At 39.6% G+C, this 20,509-nt stretch overlaps 2 protein-coding genes across 4 annotated transcripts in view; one reads left to right on the top strand and one right to left on the bottom strand.

Annotated features, from left to right (window-relative positions):
- The window catches only part of LOC141431435 (protein strawberry notch-like), a 50,930-nt gene that overhangs the window by 6,667 nt on the left and 23,754 nt on the right, over nucleotides 1–20,509 (top strand). Inside the window, 3 exon segments of the mRNA XM_074092612.1 lie at nucleotides 4,179–4,332; nucleotides 6,236–6,370; nucleotides 6,811–6,956. Coding sequence (XP_073948713.1) covers nucleotides 4,179–4,332; nucleotides 6,236–6,370; nucleotides 6,811–6,956 — 435 coding nt within the window.
- Nucleotides 9,018–16,800, bottom strand: LOC141430964 (uncharacterized). 3 transcript variants are annotated; one of them, XM_074091871.1, is made up of 4 exons: nucleotides 16,675–16,800; nucleotides 15,886–15,921; nucleotides 14,901–15,098; nucleotides 9,018–11,548 (listed from the first exon to the last, which is right to left on the bottom strand). In XM_074091871.1, exons 1-4 carry the CDS (start codon nucleotides 16,715–16,717, stop codon nucleotides 9,216–9,218), a joined length of 2,610 nt encoding a protein of 869 aa, XP_073947972.1. In that variant the 5' UTR covers nucleotides 16,718–16,800; the 3' UTR covers nucleotides 9,018–9,215. The 3 variants fall into 3 exon arrangements, with proteins under 3 accessions (XP_073947972.1, XP_073947971.1, XP_073947973.1); XM_074091872.1 differs by lacking the exon at nucleotides 16,675–16,800 and adding an exon at nucleotides 16,489–16,668 and having other exon boundaries at nucleotides 9,020–11,548; XM_074091870.1 differs by lacking the exon at nucleotides 16,675–16,800 and having other exon boundaries at nucleotides 9,019–11,548; nucleotides 15,886–16,059.

Here is a 20,509-nt window from a genome sequence, read left to right on the forward strand (position 1 = left end):
GAAATTTTCCAAAGCTAGTTTCGCTCACTCCGAGCGACGAAATCGCATCATAAGTATAAAATTAAGGCGCTGTACGTAGTGAAAACTACAATTTTAGAAAATATTTTAAATATACTTACACAATACTTACAACTGCAATTTTTTATATGTATATTTTCAGTCTATTAGCTAGTTTTTGACTTCATCAAAAACACGATTGCTGACAAAACCTCGATAGATTATTTTTTTGAAAAAGAGCCTTCGTTACACGTTAAACCAAATATTATAAAAACTATTATGAATATCAACACAAAAATTTGCTTTATTAAATAGTTTTTAGTAGATTTAGATTTATGCTTCATAGATTTTCAATAGGTTGAGTACATCAATCATACCAATTTATTTCGTCTTTGGCAAAATAAAACGGTTTCTAGCGCGCGGCGGCGGCCAAGTATTTCCCAGTCGCCAGTACACGCGTGTACGTAGTCGACGACGGACCTGTGCACATTTTTCTAACGCGCTAGTACTACTTTTGAGAGCAAATAATATGGGTAATCGCAGTATTAAAAAAGTTAAGCGAAAGAGGAAACGCATAAGTGAACTCAGAGCACATATGAGAAGCATTAGAGTACCTAAACGAAGTACCTACCACACACTAATCGACCGGCCGGAGTCGGGCCGAGTCAGCAGGGCTACTACGAAACTCCAAACTCGAAGTTCGTGTCGTGCGGCCTCTCTATCTCGTACTAAATAGTATAAGTGTCAGAGGACCGCAACCCACGATCTTCGAGTTTCGTAGCAGCACTGCTGAGCGGATTTCACATTCGTACTACGACCGCAAGCTGGTTGGCGCGGCCTCGGCTGCTCATGGAAGCGGACGGCTTCGTCCAGATTCTACCGCGACTGCCCATACAAATTGTAGGCACGTTGTATAACCTATACTACTCACGGCGAACATGCGGCGAACCTTGCGGCTACTACGAAACTCGAAACTCGAAGTTCGTATCGTACCGTCCCTCTCGCTCTCGTATTAAATAGTATAAGTGTCAGAGGGACCGCACGACACGAACTTCTAGTTTCGAGTTTCGTAGTAGCCCTGCTTGATCCCTTTGACAGTTTCACTGACATTTCTGATAGTAGATGCAACAGTTTCGATCTAAGTTTAGATTTTCTCACTTTTTTGCAGGCAAAGGTAATATCTTGCATTCAGCCAAGTTATTTAACATAAATTATTTTAATAAAATAAGATGGTTGCACTTGGTTGCACTAGTAAATTATTGACAAAAACATGTACTCCAACTGCAATCCGGCTGCAAAATGGGAGTTTGGATGCAGTTATTGCGCAGTTAGTACAACTGCACCAGCACTGGACCCGACTGTCAGAGGACTGCATTCCAACTGCCATTTTAGGCAGTCGGAGTGCAGTTCTTACGCAGTTCTGATGTAGTTCTGCCATTTTACAGCCGGATTGCAATTGGAATGCGGTCCGTGTGTACCAGACCGTACATTACGACGCCTACCGCCTACCTTATCAGCGACTTATTTATTATAGGGACTTCGATTGTAATTTACCTTCACGTAAATCAAGATTGTTTTTTTGGAATCTTTTTATATTTTTTTATTTCCATTCCAATTTTTTTCTTTACGGTCATCCCGTAAAACCTAAATTGAAAATACAAACTGAAATATAGATGCACCGAAAACCAGAAAAAATAAGACCAGCACTGGGAATCGAACCCAGGTCCTCGGTATTCCGTACCGCGTGCTATACCGCTACACCACTGCCGGTCAACCACCACTGCTGGTCACTGCTGGTGGACCAGCAGTGGTGTAGCGGTATAGCACGCGGTACGGAATACCGAGGACCTGGGTTCGATTTCCAGTGCTGGTCTTATTTTTCTGGTTTTCTGTGCATCTATATTTCAGTTTGTATTTTCAATTTTGAAATTAGTTTGTCTTTAATTTTTCTCCCAAAATGTATCATCTTTAAGTAAAAGTGAAATAAAGTGCCCGGTTGAAGTGTAGCCAAATGGACTTGAAAAATGTATCAAAGAAAACGAAATTCAGATGTAGAATTATGAAAAGGAAACTAAAACTACTGAAATTAACAAAAATAGTAACTGGTATGACCAGATCCAAGGTCTCCATGTCACGTGTCGAGCACAGTGTATATTTGCTGTGTGGAGTGGTGAAAATCATCACCTCAAAACAGTAATCATACTTATAGATGATACATTTTGGGGAAAAAAATGAAAGACAAACTAATTTCATTTTATATGGACTGGTTACTACCCGAAATTGTTGATTCCCGTCGAGCTCGGGGAATGCCACTAAGGGAAAAAGAATCTTCATGAAAAATAACTGTAGAACCTCCTCTGACTGAAGAAAAAGAACTTTCTTCTACATATCTATACTTTTCAAGCGACGAAAATAGCGAAAACATCGCTTCATGCTCCAGACAATCAACTTTGGAATCTCCTCTGACTGAAGATAAATAACTTTCTCCTACATATCCATACTTCTCAAGTCATGAAAATAAGAAAAACATCGCTTCATGCTCCAGACAATTTTGGAAGAGCTATAAATTTATTTAAAACTAATTGTTGCCGTCGACTGCGTCCGCGCGGAATCCGATTTAGAGCAATTTTTTATTATATCCAAAAATATTTATTTTCCGTACATAAAGTATCCTAAATGTTGACCAGACTAATAAGCTATCTAACTAACTAATTTGGCTCAGGACCCAAAGAGGGTCTTGGCCTCCGAAACAAGAGCATGCCATCTGTCATATCTATCTATCGACCTATTCAGTCTAAATGTCTATCCATTACCTACGTTACAAATCAAACTGTGGGCATGAAGAGGCATAAATAATTTGTTTATTGCCAAGACTATTCATATTAAACGAAGATTTTCTTTATTAAACCAAAAAAATGTGTAATTATAATTTTAAGGAAAAATCCGGAATTCACATTAACCAGAATACGGTTACAAACAGAATAAGGCCGTCAACGGGCTGCGTGACAGACGCGCGAGTCGCCCCGCATTCGCCTCCACCGCGTCGTCTGCTTCACCCCCTCAAATACCGAAAATTCAACTATAAGCGCGCCTTAACTTAAAACTATTGCAAGGGAGCACAGCGTTATCTTAACGGGTGGGCGGTACAGAGCCTAGAGTGTGTTTTACTGAAATTATGAATTTTAACGTAAGACATTCAACACAAGCTCAGAATAGCTCAAAAAGATATGGTCTTCTAAGTTCATTTTCTCATCAGATCAACGACTGAGTTACTATTCTATCCTTATAAGTTTGTGAGGCTTCAGGCTAACTTCACAAACGCACTAAATTGTACCTATTTACTTTTATAGTAGGAATTTTTGGGATGTCACGATCTCGTTAACAGCCCACCTTTCGAACGAAACCATTGTATTCTATTGGGCTTTCAACCGCATAATCCTCAGTTTAAAATGAACGGAAATATAAAATAAAATAGTTCACTGAAATAACTTTGTGAAAAAGTGCATTTAAAAAAAATACAAGTTCGCAGATAATACTTTTCCATGAGGCTGAATGTCTACGACGCATTCAATTTTGAAAAACATTATCTGCCAACAAAGTTTTATTTACAAAAGAACTCTCTATTGTAAGTCGTTATTTCAATGAGCTATTTGTCTTATATTTTCGTACATTTTAAACTGTGGATTATGCACTTGAGGACATAATAAAATACAATGGATTTCGTCACTACTTCAAAAAACTCGTATCTCAAAATTTTGTTGACGTATTGATTTGAGATACGAGATTTTTTCAAAGTACTGACGATTTGTTCAACAGGTGGGATGTTAGCGAGATCGGGACATTGGACATCTCAAAAATTCCTACAAAAACTGTCCCTACCTCATATTGGTCGCTCTATTTGTGTCTGATATCATGTGTATTTAGCAGTGTTTACCCAATAACCAGAAGGAGTGTTATGTTTTCGATTGTATGTAATCGTTAATTTGTTTCCGAAAGAAATAAATTGAAAAAAAAAAAGTATTTGTATTATGTTATGTTGTATTAATATAACTCTATTGTTAGGCGAGGAATGTTATAACGAGTTTTATTTACTATTATTAGTGAATAAAACTCGTCATACAAAAGTATGAGATATATTTGTCTCCGACTTTTCTCTGGAGTCGACGGGTGTTTTGTTCCAGGGGCGTGGGCGCTATGGAGATCGTAGCCATGGACATGAAGCTGCGGGGCATGTACATCGCGCGGCAGCTGTCCTTCCACGGGGTGTCCTTCAAGATCGAGGAGGTGCCTCTCACGGACGCCTTCCGGGACACCTACGACAAGTCCGTGGCGCTGGTACGTGTCTACATAAGGCTCCCTCATCGGGAGAGGAGTGACATGCGACTTGTATACATTGTGAGGACAGACTTTTTGAGGACCGGGGCGATCTTTAATTTTTACTTACTTACCTTACTTCGCCGGCTCAGCGACCCAAAGTGGATTTTGGCCTCCGACACAAGACTCCGCCAATTGTTCCTATCCTGTACAACAAGGCACCAGTCTGCCACCTGCATGTCGCACAGGTCTTTTCGGACTTCATCCAGCCAGCGATACCTAGGCCTTCCGATTGGCCGTCTTCCAGTCGGTTGTCCTAGGTATGCTCTCTTGGCCGCACGATCCTCTCCCATTCTCTCCACGTGGCCGAGCCAACGAAGCCGCGCAGACTTGCTTTACTGAATGGAAAATCAAATTTTAGTCAATATTTTACCACGTGAACACCACTTAAACATTTACAAGCGAAGCAACATCCGTCACGCAAAAACTTCGCCCCTTTAGTCCGCCACTGATTGCAAGGGTGTAAGCAGACAATTTTGATGTTGTCAATCAAGCGCCCCAATGTAATACAACTTGCATAATTTAGATAGATTTATACCCTCATTCGGTGTCAATGAAAAATCGACCAATTGAATTGACCATTTTGAATTTTGTCAAAATGTAATTGTGCTGAAAAATATCTACGTATTTAGTTTTGTCCATATAATTAAGGGCAAAACTAAATACGGAATAAGTGAATGTATGTATGTAAACTCTTGATTGTACCATCAGACAAATATATGGTCTACCCACCCTAAAGTTGATAATCGTTTGCATGTCATAAACAATAATGCCAATAGACGTGCTTGTCAACTTGAAAGCTCGACTTTAGCGACATATTCATTTGATAGGAACTTGATTAAAAATTGATAGACCACTTATTTGGCTGATGGTACAAAGAGAATGTGAGAAGAAGTCTAAATCAAGGCCAAAACTTAATATGTAGCCCAAAATGAATGATTTATGGTGGAACATATTATTTACCATTGGTAATATTTGTGGGTGTACGTAAATATAAGTAGTTTTTTTTTACATTTATTAAACTAGCCAATTTTACCATGGGACAAGATCCCATTTTCGGACAGTTTTTCTTCTCGATGTATTTCAAAGTGTCATTTTTCTGCTTCAAAGTATGAAAGTATGCACCAAATGACAGTAAATCTTAATAACTTATCCGATAAAATAAGATAGAAAACATAATTTAATAGATAATAATTTAATGTACTCAAAAAGTTTAAATAATTCGTAATACTGACCCCCTGTTGTACCATTAATTGATTAATTTTATGTGACAGATCTGTGATGCCGTCTCTCTTCGTTTTGTCCGAATAGACAGAGACGGCATCACAGGGTTTAAAGCAGGCTAAAGCAGGGTTTCTTGAACTTTTTGCAGTCACGGACCGCTTTCACAATTAGGGCTATCGTTTTTTGTCTCACTAGATGGCGCACTGTTGCGTGAGGTTTTTAAGTATGGCTTTCAAAGTCTGTTATTATGGGCGTGAAAACAAATTTTAGATTAAAATCATATTTAATACACCTTAAAATCGTACCATAAAAATATCGAGCATGCCACAGTGTTCCATAGTCCCCGTTTTTTTTCGGAAAAAAGGGAGGAAAAAGGTTTCCGAAAGACAAAACTGTCTCAAAACACAGACATTCATTGCCCCGGAACGCATATTTGCCATACTTAATTTAAAATATTGCAAAATATTCACAAAATGATTCTAATTATGAATAAACCCGCGTAGCTCACCCAAAAACTATGAGATTTGACATTTCGGAGACCTCACGCTACACTAGCGCCTCTAGTGGCGAATTCATACGCGATAGCCCTCATTGAAACAATTCCACGGAGCTCTGTCAAAAATTTGTCTGTATTTGGTAGTGGGTGGAGGCGATGCAGCGGTTCACGGAGGCGGCCGAGCTGATCGACGCGGAGGCGCGCATGAAGAAGACCATGTGGGGGCAGTTCTGGTCGGCGCACCAGCGGTTCTTCAAGTACCTCTGTATCGCCGCTAAGGTAATACATGCTCTTTATCCTTCCTATGAAGCGCTGAGCTCTGAGACTAGTTTCCTTTGGCATTTTTGTTTATGCAGCTATAGTACTATTGCCTAGGTCTACAAATAGGCAATTGCTGGTTGGTAAATGAAATGAAAATGTAAGGCATAATGTTTTTCATTTCTAATGAAATGAGATATGCGAGGAATGTGTTTCTCATGAACCAACAGAGACGCTTCATTTAACTATCCTCGCACAGCACAGCTCTGGTGGAAACAGCAGAGCGGATCGAGGATAAGTAAAAATTTCAATTTGGAGGTTCATTAAAAAAACTTTATTCGCGACTAAAAGCGTATAAAGCGTGTATGTGTGCTAGTGTCGTATTCGGACTATGGCTTTTCGGTTGTTTTTTTGAGAGTATGACGTATCAGTTTATGAAGTCGTTGTACTCGTCTGTATAGGTACATCACGCGGTGGTGACGGCGCGCGAGGCGGTCAAGTGTGGCAAGTGCGTGGTGATCGGTCTGCAGAGCACCGGCGAGGCGCGCACGCTCGACCAGCTCGAGCGGGACGACGGCGAGCTCAGCGACTTCGTGTCCACCGCCAAGTTAGTGCCACCTTCACTCTACACTCTACACAGTACACCGTCCTAAGGGTCTACGCTAGCTGACGCGGTTTGCACGGAGCGGGTGGACATTGGCGTTTTTAAAAAAAAAGTGTACCCTCTTTTTTAATTTTGGAAAAAATATGGATTTTCCTACTCAAAATCAAGAGCATAATCGATTCCGATCGTTTCAAAAAATGTGCCCAGTTTTTCATACAAAATTTTATGAGTCCGTTTTGTCACGCCCATACTGAGTGTATGAAAAATAAAAACCGGCCAAGAGCGTGTCGGGCACGCCCGAAATAGGGTTCCGTAGCCATTACGAAAAAATTAAGTAAGAAGGAAGTTTCTAAGGATTTCGTATTTTATACGGTATCTTCCATAGTTTAGGTATATTTTATACCTTAGGCTGCTATTTACTCATAAACTACTAATAATTCTCAAGCAAACTTAACCATTATAGTTATCCTTGAAAGTCTGATATACTTACTACCATCCTGAATTTTTTCAAAATTTTTCCTTTTTTAATGAAAATTTGCACTTTAAAGTTGAATATTTCGCAAACATATCGCTGTATCGATAAATCGTCTTAGCAAACTAAAAAATCACCCTCACTTTACGTCTATGGGAGGTTTTTTTTTTAGTTTTTTATTGTACCATTTTGTCAGCATAGTTTACATATATATCCGTGCAAAATTACAGCTTTCTAGCATTGATAGTCCCTGAGCAAAGCCGCGGACGGACAGACAGACATGGCGAAACTATAAGGGTTCCGTTTTTGCCATTTTGGCTCCGGAACCCTAAAAAACTTCGCAAAACTGTCATTTTTTTGGGACATTTTTTAAACAATCGGAATCGATTGTGCTCTTGATTCTGAGTAGGAAAAAACCATGTTTTTTCCAAATTTAAAAAAAAGGATGCACACACACTTACATCACGCCTGTATTCCCAAATCTACCCATTTGCAGAGCACACGAAACGTTACGGCTTCGGAGTCACTGAAAAATAGTATGAGCATCGCTAACAGCACGCGTCGCGTACGACGTATTTTACCTGTAAACTACACCCGCAGACGTGCGCCCGCTTCGTGCACCCGCGCCAGCTAGCCTAGGCCCTAAAGTTCTCCGTTAGCGCTGTATTTCTGCACTGAACTGAACTGAACTGCATTAGAGATGTACGAGGATGCGTAACGAGGACGTGTAGCGGGCTCTTTTCATATAAGCGAGCGGGGTGCGGTGAGGCGGGAGCGCGCCACTGCCCGCCATTACTGACTGAATACTACGCAACACATTCCTCGCACACACCCCTCTGGTTTTGTATATAAAAAGACCTCGCTTCGCTGAAGTGTTTCCACGAGCTGCGCTGAGCGAGGATAGGTAAATGAAGTGTTTCTGGGTGGATCAACTATTTCTTGTTGTTATTCTGTCCCGGCAGCGAGGGGACAAAAGTAGTACAGTTTAATAGAAGAAATGTTGTGTCACATTCATTATAGTAACATGCTTATTAGGTGACCAATTATAGAAGGGGCTTAAAACGACCACAAAAATGCATGTTTGGCAAATTTTAATCCTTTAAACTTACGGCTGAAAGAGTGAAGGTCACAGCTTATTAGATCCACCCAGCACCCGATCAGCACCGCCTCGCCGCGAGTGGTTAGTATTATGAGGATTTGTATGGACATGCGCTCATTACATCAACTCTGTAGCGTCACCGGATCGCCTCGCTCGCGCCTATCCACGCGCGGACGGCGAGTAGACCACTACTCGGTGATAGCTCGCTGCTCGTACCGGTACCGCTCCGCGTCCCCACCCTCATATTACATAATAGACTACTGGGAAATTCGTGGACCACGCGAGGTCCACTCGTTGTCAACGCGGCGTTTTGGGCCACCTGTCGACAACGAGTGGACGCTGATTGTCGAGGCGGTGCTGGTCGGGTGCCGGGTGGCAAAAAAAGTTGATCGACCCTCCTATTGGTCCATTTTATATACGTCGGTATGTCATTGGGGACAAAGTAAAACCGATTATCTACCACACATAATACGCATATATATCTGCACTACGTGTAGTTTTAATTTCATACAATGTTTCAACGAATATGGAAAAAAAAATAGGAAAATAGAAATAGGCAAAATTTGCCAGATATAATTATCCATACGCAGATTTCCACTATCCCCGACGACAGATCATAAATCAAACAAAGTACAGTTATCTTACACGTACTTTACTAAGAATTGAACTTTTTGTCCAGCACAGCACAAAATCAGATCTCTTCAGTCACACTTGTCTTGTTGTTCAATGTCACGTACATGTTCGACAAGTCCACTTCTTCTTTAACCACTACTATTTTAGCCAACTCCTTCGTTAATCGCTGCATGGTATATAAATTTGTTTCGTTAGGATGCTCTTTAAACAATTTCTCGAGTCTCTGAAATTCTTCATTTACACATTTCATACACGCTTCATACTGTTCTTTCAACTCGGTTTGTGGTGTATCTTCACTAGCAAAATTAATATTAACACTATTTTCATCTTCGTAATATGTCTCAGAAAAATCTTGGTCTTCCATTTTAATTGAGCTGTCATGGGCGATGTTTTCATCTTCATGATTTGTCTCCAAAGAATCTTGCACTTCTTTTTTGATTTCGGGATTATAATTTTCTTCACTTTCCATAGATGATAGGCACGACCTTGGTCTTTCATCGTCGATCGCAGTTTCCTCTATCTGTAGATCATTTATGTCTTCAGACTTTATTGTTGTGCTTGTATCTCCTAATATTTTTAGAAATATGTTTCTTTCGTTGTAATCCAATGAAGAAAATAATGCAAATTTATCGTCATTAAGCATTAATAGGGCGCACAAGTGGTCGCATATTCGTCCTATTTTGCCGAGACTGCAATCGCAGCACATCGTATCTATGTTGATCTGTTGAACCTGCCCTCTATTTAATCCATCTTGTATATGGTATTCGTCTGTATCTACTTTTCTAACATACTCAGAATTAATGTCAATTTTTGTTTTCGCGATAAATTTTGAATAGACGCTCATTACGTTGCCGTCTCTATGTGCTTGTAAAATTTTATTATAATGACTCTCTATAACATTAGTTACGACGTCCAGCATCGCAGGCAAAATATCTTTAAAAGGCTTGCATAGCTCTAAAATGAACTCTTTCGTAAAATTAATAATCGCGTCATTGAAACCGTCGCATAGCTGATTATCATCTATCCATTGCTTGCGATTCACCCAAATAAAATTAATTTTATCTAAACATTTGTCTGGCAGACTGCGGGAGATCAAGATATCGTGAACTAGCATAGCCTCGTTCAGAGATTTTGTAAAAATGAGGGACTTAATTAACACAATTGTTGACAAAGGTTCGGGTTTTATAACAATTCCATCGTCACAAATCCATCGCCAGAAGTCTTTGCATAGTGAATATCGATTCAGTATTATAATTGAATTGGGAAATACTAAAGTTAATGCTTCTTTTATCATCGAATCGTCGTCGTGCAGCAGTACTTTAGGCTCGAAATTAATACCAGTAAGAGTTTGTATCGCTATCTTGACCGTTAAGAATATTTGGAGGTATATCTCTTTGTTGAGCTCTGTGAATGTGGCGCATGCTACAGGTAATGAGCCTATCATAGATGGCACGTACAGGACTAGAGTAAAAGGCGCTCCATGGTCCAGGGTCGCGTCTATCAAAACTCGTTGCAAGCCTATATGGGCTATCACTCGTTTCATCAAAGGTGTCATAATGACGACATATGGAGGGTTGTCGTTATATTTGATTGTGTGCCCTATTTTTTCCAATGTTTGCATCTTCTTGATCATAACCTCATTGACGTTTATTTCTTTCCTGTTCCATCGACGGCTATATAAGTACTGGATTCGTTGTATTGTAGGGTTAAAGTAATAATCGGCCAGCTTCTCGCTGTCTGGTCCATACATATCCATGAGCCGCAGAACGTTGTAGCAGCTAGCAGCCATCGCCGTATATCCTTCATCGAAGAATTCGTAGAATGCGGATTTGTTATAAGAACAGACTTTTTTAAGGTTTACTACATTGAGTACTTTTATTGAATGCGAGTGCTCACATTCAATGGCTATGGTCATGTTTAGACCCTCCTGGAAATGGGGGTCTTTTACCACAGCATCATTCCCGTTATTTGTTATTTTGAAATTTATAGCCGCTTTGCAGTGCATGTTTCGCGCCTGTTGCTTACCAGTGCTTGCGCCCAAATGGCAGGCGTAAGTTTTCCTGAATACGAAACATTTGACCGCAGGATAACAGATCCGTACCACCCAAGCAGTCTTCGTGAAATTAGAAAACTGGTTTATCCAGTTTTTTGCGTGTTCTTTATAGTAATCGGCGGGTTGATTCTCTTTGACTTTACATTTTATAAGCACGTTGAACTTCTCAGGGGAGTCGTATTCGAATTTAATAAATTTCGCTTCCTCCGATATTTCCTTCAGGAAATCTTTCAATTGTACACTTGTATACATTTTGCATGGTACAAATCGTGGTAGCTCGCATTTATCTCTTGATTGTTGCCATAGGGATTCATTGTTTGAAGAACAGTATAGGTAACCTAAAACAAATCACATATCAGGCATTAAAAAATATTTACTCCAAGTTAGTAGATTGCTTGGACCATGTAATTTGTGGGTTTGTTGAATCCGAACCCGCAATTCTTTGACTTTATCGGAATTTGTCACGAGCTTTTCGATGAAGGAAAACATCGTGAGGAAACCTGAATACAGCTAGGGCTTGCAATCCGGATAACCGGATATCCATATTATCCGGATATCCGCCCATTTTCAAATCCGGATAGGAAGCTCTTCATTATCCGGATAATTTGGATAATTCGAATATCTGATATTAAGCGCGCGCTCGCGCATTGTGAGAGGTTAGTGTAGTGTATGCATACACACAGATACATTTCTTTTTGTATTAGGAAGGTTTACATGCAATACTTATTTAGTTAGGTTCATTCTTAACATCTTGTTTGGTAGTGGCGATGATGAATTTTTGGTAAATGTGTATGTAAGTAATGTATGTGTTTATTTTATTAATATTATTATATTTTATGTATTTTTTCAATCTTCAATATATTTTTTACCTTACATTACACACACCTGCTTTGATCACCTTTTTCTTGATTCTATGTTAATAACATCGTCAGGTCGAATAAGAAGGTAGAAGAAGAGATCGCTTTTTAGCGATTAGACCCCTGTTTTCTCGTCTCCTACCCTACCTTTTAAGTTCTGATTTCATTTTATAATGAATGTTTTTGGTGTTCAATACAATACGCTTTGTATTGTATTGTGTTATTTTTCTTATAATAGAGCAAGAGCCCGCAAGAGCCAGACCTTCGTTATAGTATCGTTATAATCCTTCGTTATAGTCCGACTACAGGACCAGAGCACGAAGCCTATTCCTTTGCAGCGGGGAGTCAGACAAGGAGATGTGATCTCTCCGAAACTGTTCACCGCTGGATTGGAAGATGATTTTAAGGTTCTGGACTGGAAAGGACGAGGCATTAACAATAATGGGGAGTACTTCACTCACCTTCGATTCGCCGACGATATTGTAGTCATGGCTGAGACTATGGAGGACCTCAGTGCTATGCTCGCTGACCTCAGCAGAGATGTTTCCGACCGAGTTAGCTTAAAAATAAACATGGACAAGACGAAAGTCATGTCTAATGTTGTGCCAGCTCCCGTAATAGTCGGAGGCTCTGCGCTTGTAGTTGTTGACGACTATGTATACCTGGGACAAACGATCCAGTTAGGTAGGTCTAACTTCGAGAAAGAGACCACTCGTCGAATCCGACTCGGCTGGGCAGCATTCGGGAAGCTTTGCAGTGTCTTTTCGGCCAAATTACCGCAGTGTTTGAAGTCAAAAGTCTTTGACCAGTGTGTGTTGCCAGTGATGACATACGGATCTAAAACGTGGGCGCCAACGATGGGCCTCATTAGGAAGCTCAAAGTCACTCAAAGGGCTATGGAGAGGTCTATGCTCGGGGTTTCTCTACGGGATAGAGTCAGAAATGATGATATCCGCAGTAGAACTAAGGTTACCGAAATAGCCCGAAGAATTGCGAAACTGAAGTGGCAGTGAGCGTGCTCGCAGGACTGATGGCCAATGGGTTAGAAGGTTCTCGAATGTCGTCCGCGGAGCGGGAGACGAGCCGTCGGTAGGCCTCCAATAAGATGGAGTGACGACCTGGTTAAGATCGCTGAATTGCGTTGGATGCGGAAAGCACAAGACTGGTCTGAGTGGAGAGCCTTGGGCGAGGCCTAAGTCCAGCGGTGGACGTCTTTCGGCTGACATGATGAATCGAATCTACTCTCGATTCTGAGTATTTCTGAGCAAAGTGCTTTCCGGTTTTCAGTTATATTAAAATTAACACCTTGCATAAAAAAAAAACTTTCAGCCTTTAAAATATAACGAAGGTCTGGCTGTCGTGGGCTCTTGGTCCGTAAGGCAAAATAACAACAAGCAGGAGACAGAGAAGTTATAAAGTGTTTTTAAGTTATTTCACTCATTAAAGTGACAAAATAATGATTTTTACGTGCGTATAAGACAATCAGTGATTAAGTTAATTAACACGATTCGTCTAATGAAACCAATTTAAAGTTGTTTTTAGCGTTTTTTTAATATTTGGAAAATTATTCAAATTATTCAAAATAACCGGATATCCGGATACTGAGATTTCAAATATCCGAAATATCCGGATAATAAAAAGTTACCGGATAGTGCAAGCCCTAAATACAGCAATAAGTTCTATGGTACGTGTGTGGGAAGTTCCCAATCCACACTGGGCTCTGTGAAATTACAGCTGAGAGGAGGCCTGTGCCCAACATAAAGAAGACCAAAGGAAGAGGAGAATATGTTTGAAAGCTATATAATATTATATTGTGTTATCAAGTTTAGAGATTGCAGCGCTGGTCTCTTTTTCTGGTTTTTCTGTGCATCCATGTCTCAGTTTGTATTTTCGATATGGTTTCACGGGATACCCGTAAAAGTAACAAATTTGGAGTTGAAATAAAAAATACAAAGACTCCAAAAAACCAATCATAATTTGATTGCTTAGTAGCGACATCACTTGTCTGGGTGAGCGGTTGGTTCCGAAAGAGTGTGACGTCTCTCGATGAGAGCGGAACATAGATGTCGCTAGTGCTGCTGCATAAGTAGCGTAGTAGAAATAAGCAACCTGAGATATGTATGCATGGGAAAAATTCGTGTCTAGATTCCTGTCCAGCGGTGGTGTAGGGGTTATAGCACGCAGCACGGATTGCTGAGGACCTGGGTTCGATTCCCAGCGCTGGTCTCTTTTTCTGGTTTTTCTGTGCATCCATGTCTCAGTTTGTATTTTCGATATGGTTTCACGGGATACCCGTAAAAGTAACAAATTTGGAGTTGAAATAAAAAATACAAAAAGACTCCAAAAAACCAATCATAAAAAATCAGTAGGCGATTTCAGTTTCGAAGTTGTCAAATTACATAGAATATGTTTTGTTAATCAACAATAATTGTTTTGTTATCTAACAAATCAAATTCATCATCAAGCAAAGCACGTGTACACGTAGAGCAATCAAATTTCTCTACGCATACTTTGCCTAGCCAGCCAGCAAAATACACAACTGAACAATCCTCCAGAGTTACTGCTTGTTCATCATCGGGCACGGCCGTGCCGTCAGTTGCGTGCGAAACAGCTGGAATAGGCGGGGCATGGGAAGGTACCGCTGTCGGCGTCGATGGGCCAGCATTTGACACCAGAGTCGATGCTGTTGATGCTTGTGTTTTGCTGCTGAACTTCTGCTGACGTCAACAAAAAGTTATCGTCATCTGAGTCACAATTTGATTTATCTAATTTTATCAAATTATTCAACAGATTTGATCGAAACATTGCTAGGAATCTACACATTATACCTTACCTTCTGATGTAGAAGGGATTGGGGAATGTGGTGAGATAGCCATATTTTCCTCTTCTTTATAATGTTTAGGTAATGCTTTTTTAGTAATCCGTGTTCGTCTTCCACCTTGATTCTGAACAAATTTTTCATCGAAATGTTCCAGGCACAGATATCTATTACGTAGCTCATTGTGACTTAAATGTGTAATGGTCATGTTCCCTAAAACATAAAATTATGTGTACATCAACAAATAAAACACAATATAATGGTCCTTGTCTAACTATCTAACTAAAACCACTTAAGGTTTAAGATTTCACTATCTACACACAAGACAAACGTAGACACAGACAGACATAGCAGACAAACTTATAACTCTTTTTGCATCGGGGGTTAAAAAGAAAGGAGTTTATTTGAAAGGCTTATTTTAAAATACTAATAATAAAAATTAAAGATTTTTTGTAAATCAGCTTAAATACTCGTAAAAACTGCATTAAACTGTCTTATATCTTTTATTTAATATCCAACAGTAGTCTTAAAAAGCATTAGCATTATATGTAGCAAGTGTAAATTTTCATTAGTGTGCATTTCATGTCATTGGAGTTTTAAGGAATTTCATTAGTATTATTTTAGTCTCATTAACGTGACCGTAAACCTATCAGTGATTTTGAAGAAACTTGTTTTATTATCATTTATTTATTTGTTTTGAATCATAAAATCTAAAATACCAAAAATTACACAATAATTCACAAAGTGAAATTTACCCAGTACTCTAATTCAAAATCAAAATTCAAATCATTTATTCAGTAAATAGGCCGCAATGGGCACTTTTACACGTTATTTTTTAAGTACCAGCGCTTTCGGAAAGACCATCATTGCCAAGAAGAATGCGCCACAAGAAACTTGGCAGAAAGTCATTTTTTCCACATAAAATAATTACAAATAAAATACTTAAAAACATATAATGTACTTATCTACCTATGAACGTTAAATGGAAAAAATAACTTACCACAATTAGACAACCAAACTTGTAGCCGTGTGGGATCTGCGGAAGGGAACCGGAACATAGGTTTTTGATCCGAAGTGTTATTACACATAAAGTATGCACATTTAGTCGGAGCCATTTTTGTTGTTCAGGTCAGTTTTTACATGCCAAGTCGTCGTATTTAGATCCAAATATCGTCCATGACAATTAAACAGAGTCTGACCTGCAATTATTGTGCCAGTCAAATAAACTGTTTTATATTGACTTTGACGTAATAATCCTAAAATGGCCAAATTGAATTTGCTTATTCACATTTTATAATTTACAAATGTTAATGGTAGTGCCATTTAATGCTGTTTTTTAGTATTAAATATAGCTTGCAGGGGTTGGTAGGCCATGCTATTATGGAAAGAATTAACATGTCATAGGTAGTAAAGAATAAATCTTTACATATATGCTAAATTGAATAGGTAGGTATCTGTTTTTGTTGCACTTTTTCGAGCTCCTCCGTTAGAATACAAACAATCAACTTGATGAACTTCCTCTCGTTTCGTCGATAAAATACACGTCAAAAAGTGCTTTGTGGCCTTTTGCAGCATTACGGTTTTAAATTTTGGATGGACTTACGTAATAGTCAGAGCCTCACGAAATTTAGTTATTATCACTGAGTTATGAATATAAATTACGCTCAATAACAAAGTCTCTTTTGAGGTTATGTTTTCGCGAATCGTCAAAAATGACAGTTCCCTGCGATTCTTCGTAGACTGAATTGTTCGATTTAACAAAATAATCAAATCTTAACGCGACACTTACTAAAGTATATTTGTTGTAAAATGTTAGTATACAATTTCACCATTTACGTCAAGACCTTAGTCTGTTTGAGCGATCAATCGCAATGGCGGACCGGACCGTACCGTACCGTTAGAGGTGAGACGTATTTACTGGAATAGGTTTTGGCTTGGACGCGTGAGTACGCGTTCCCGCCCGCGATTCTTTTAGCGTACCAGTATTTAGGAGTACGGCGGCCGAAAACGTTCCGCCAACTTGAAAACAAGCATTTATTTACACTTTTTAACTAAAAAAAATATAAAAACTGCTGACAGTCCTAAGCCTGTATAAAGCATGACGGGAGTTTTTAGTCGGTATTTAATTTAATTTAAAATTAAAAAAATATTAAGAGACTGACGTGAAATTCGAAATTCGGTAGTTCGATATTCGTAAAACTAGTACGGTGTATACGTAATCACGGGAACGCATTTACGGGAATCATTTTGTTTACGCAATGAGTCAATTGAGTTAAGTACTCGTAGATACTCGTGGACCTAGTATTTGGATCTAGTCTTTTAGTGGACGCGTACTCGCAAGACTCAGTCCGCGTTTTGCCTAGTACGTCTCACCTCTAGTACCGGATTGTTTTGTTTATGCTCTCCGCAGCGACTTGTCAGTGTGACCACTTTTTGACGGAGAAATCTACCAAAGATGAGACCAAAATCTACCAAATCTACTACTATAATTTTACGATTAATTTTATTTTGCTGTGAGAATGTTAACGTATTTGTAAAATATAAAAATAACCTAACCATATTAGGTAAGTAAGTATATAATTGTTGTCCCTGCGGAAGTACTACTAAAATAGTAGGAATCTAGTATAAGTGGTGTTCACACTACAGCTCGTAGTCTCGAGTGTAGTTAATGTACGTCCCGGAATGTACGACTAAGTTATGCCTTAGTTGTATAGTGCCTTTTTTATTTTTATTTTAAACTAGCATCCGTCAAAAAAAGATTGAATAGATTGCTGTCCTAATTTTAGGGCGTGTATTATTAGGTTGTACGTACATTTAGTGTCTTATATTGCACATAGCGCTATACAACGAAATGCAAAACTCGAACTGAGCTCGAACTTCGTATGTTGCCGTCCTGCTTACGCTTATGTCGCGAGTGAAAGGGACGGTGCGGTAGGAACTTCGATTTGCGAGTTTCGTAGTGGCCCCTCAGTGGCCTTGTCGCGATGTGGGGTGAACGACCGCGCTACGACTTGATTTGTTCGAAACAACTGTTTGAAAAAACATTGTTTGGCGCGGATTTTTATAATAATAATTTATTTTATTCAGGTATAACCCAATACATCGTAAATGTAAAACTAAAATGTAAAAAATAAAAGTAAAAGTAAAATAGAAAAGAACACAGAAAAAATCAAATTCCTATTTAAATATATACAGGGTCCAGCTCGACATCCACAGCCTGTCATGTGACGCTCCTATTTTCGGATCGATGCACGATAGCCCAATGTCTTTTAAATCCCTCGTTGAGATCGTCATACACCAGTCTCAAAATCTCATTCTTGGTACCGCTCAGACGATCTAGGAAGGAGGCAGACAGATCTAGAACGCAGTATTGCAAAGAAGTCTGTAGGGCTACTCCGAAACTCGAAACTCGAAGTTCGTGTCGTGCGGTCCCTCTCGCTCTCGTATTAAATAGTATAAGTGTCAGAGGGACCGCACGACACGAACTTCGAGTTTCGAGTTTCGGAGTAGCCCTGCTGGCACTCTCGCGTCCGCAAACATGCTCTTGGCGCTGCAAAAGCGCGGGAGCCTGAGCAGTATGCGGAAAGCATCGTTATACTGCACGCTGATCGCACGCTTAGTGTATTTTGTCCACTACTGACAAGTGCATTGGCAAAATGCTTTGAACAAAGTCACTTTTACAGCGTTCGAACAGCGCGAGAACCTACACGCGAGCATATTGCACCGCACCGCGAGGGCCCTGCGCTGCCTTCCTATGTCTTCGTCGTCTGTCCGTCTGTCATTTAACACAATTGTCCCAGATACCTGAAGCTTTCCACAGCCCGCACTTGCAACCCCTTTAATTTTTGAATGGGCTAAACATTTTGTTGTTTATGTCGCATTGGTGTTAGATGTTCTGCGGAGTTTTTAAAGGCGCGGCCACATGCAAATCACTTGACGCTCGTTTCCAACGTCAAATCTGGCCACGTGACGTATAGGGTTAAAGCTGAAAATGTTGAGGCAAAAACACTGTTATTTTTTTTTTTCATTCACTAATTTCTTTATTTGTACCACTGCCACGACTGCTACTAAATGAGATTAGAAATCAGCTTCCAAGACCAAGATCATTCCTGCAAGAAGCCATCTTGACGCTGCTGCTCGACGCGGCGACTTGACGCTACTTTTTTGAGTCGGCTACGATTACAACTGAAGTAGAGGTGGACGTTATTTCACGTCACCTTATACAGTAACTGGTGACGTGCTGAATAACCAAATCACTGGTTTCACGTCAAGCGACAAGTGTTGATTTTTGTAACGAGCTATTTTTGTGGTGATGCGATTTTCGCCTCTACGTTACAGACGCTACAAGTAGCACAGAGTAATAACCCTCCTTCGGGCAGTCGGGTAAAAATTATAACCTTAACTTTATACAACGTCAAAGAAACGATTCTTAGATTATGAAATTATTGACATTACACCGAAAAACGATGCTGGTGATAAATAACGTCATAGCTCAATAGCTTGTAACAAATTGCGTTAAATACTATTTTCATTTCTAATTCAGTTCCAGTGACTGTCACAGAAAGCGTCACTGCAGGCAGTGAAAGAAACTGGTTACTAAAATCACTGGTTTTAGTAACCAGTGACATGATTCTTGTCACCAGTTTCGTTGCGTTTCGCTCAAATCACGTAACGACCCACACTTAAACTGAAGGGTCCACGGAAAGAACATGTCTAGTCACGTTTTTTTTTTAAATTGAGATTTTAATCTCAAAATGTAGAGCTCCCAAAGTACTATGACTTACCACTGAATTAAATAATCTGAAAACAATATAAAATCTATTTTTTTATCTTTTAAATAAATGGTAACCATAGTAATTGTTCGTGATGACTAACTTTCAAACCGCTATAACTCAAAAAGTTGCTTAGGTGACTAGACACGTTCTTTCCGTGGACCCTTCAACTACATAATTACAGAGTGTTTACTAAAATAACGTTTTTGAGATACAAAATGTTGACTCAATAAAATCGATTATGTAGTTTTGTTATTTTTAGGTGTGGGTTAATTTAAACGTATTGTACGTATCAAGCCCCATTTAGAACGATGTATAAGAACTTGCATTACAACGCAGACTATGGAGGGACAATGAATTCAGAATCAGAATTATTTATTTGTAAAACATTCAGTTGATCTATATCTTGCTAAAAAGCAAAATTTGTGTGACATAATATATCAAAGGGCGATTATTCGTGCGTTTCATCTGCCTTATTTTTTTGGACACAATTTTACGAATTGCCTGTAGATTTTAATTACGTTTTCGATTATTTGGAGTTCCGTATTTCTATCAGATAACTAGAAAAGCCGTGGTGGCCTAGTGGTTTGACCTATCGCCTCTCAAGCAGAGGGTCGTGGGTTCGAACCCCGGCTCGCACCTCTGAGTTTTCGAAATTCACGTGCGGAATTACATTTGAAATTTACCACGAGCTTTGCGCTGAAGCAAAACATCGTGAGGAAACCTGCACAAACCTGCGAAGCGATTCAATGGTGCGTGCGAAGTTCCCAATCCGCACTGGGCCCGCGTGGGAACTATGGCCCAAGCCCTCTTGTTCTGAGAGGAGGCCTGTGCCCAGCAGTGGGACGTATA

This window comes from Choristoneura fumiferana, chromosome 9 (assembly GCF_025370935.1).
Source record: "Choristoneura fumiferana chromosome 9, NRCan_CFum_1, whole genome shotgun sequence".
In the NCBI taxonomy this organism is placed as follows: Eukaryota; Metazoa; Arthropoda; class Insecta; order Lepidoptera; family Tortricidae; genus Choristoneura; species Choristoneura fumiferana.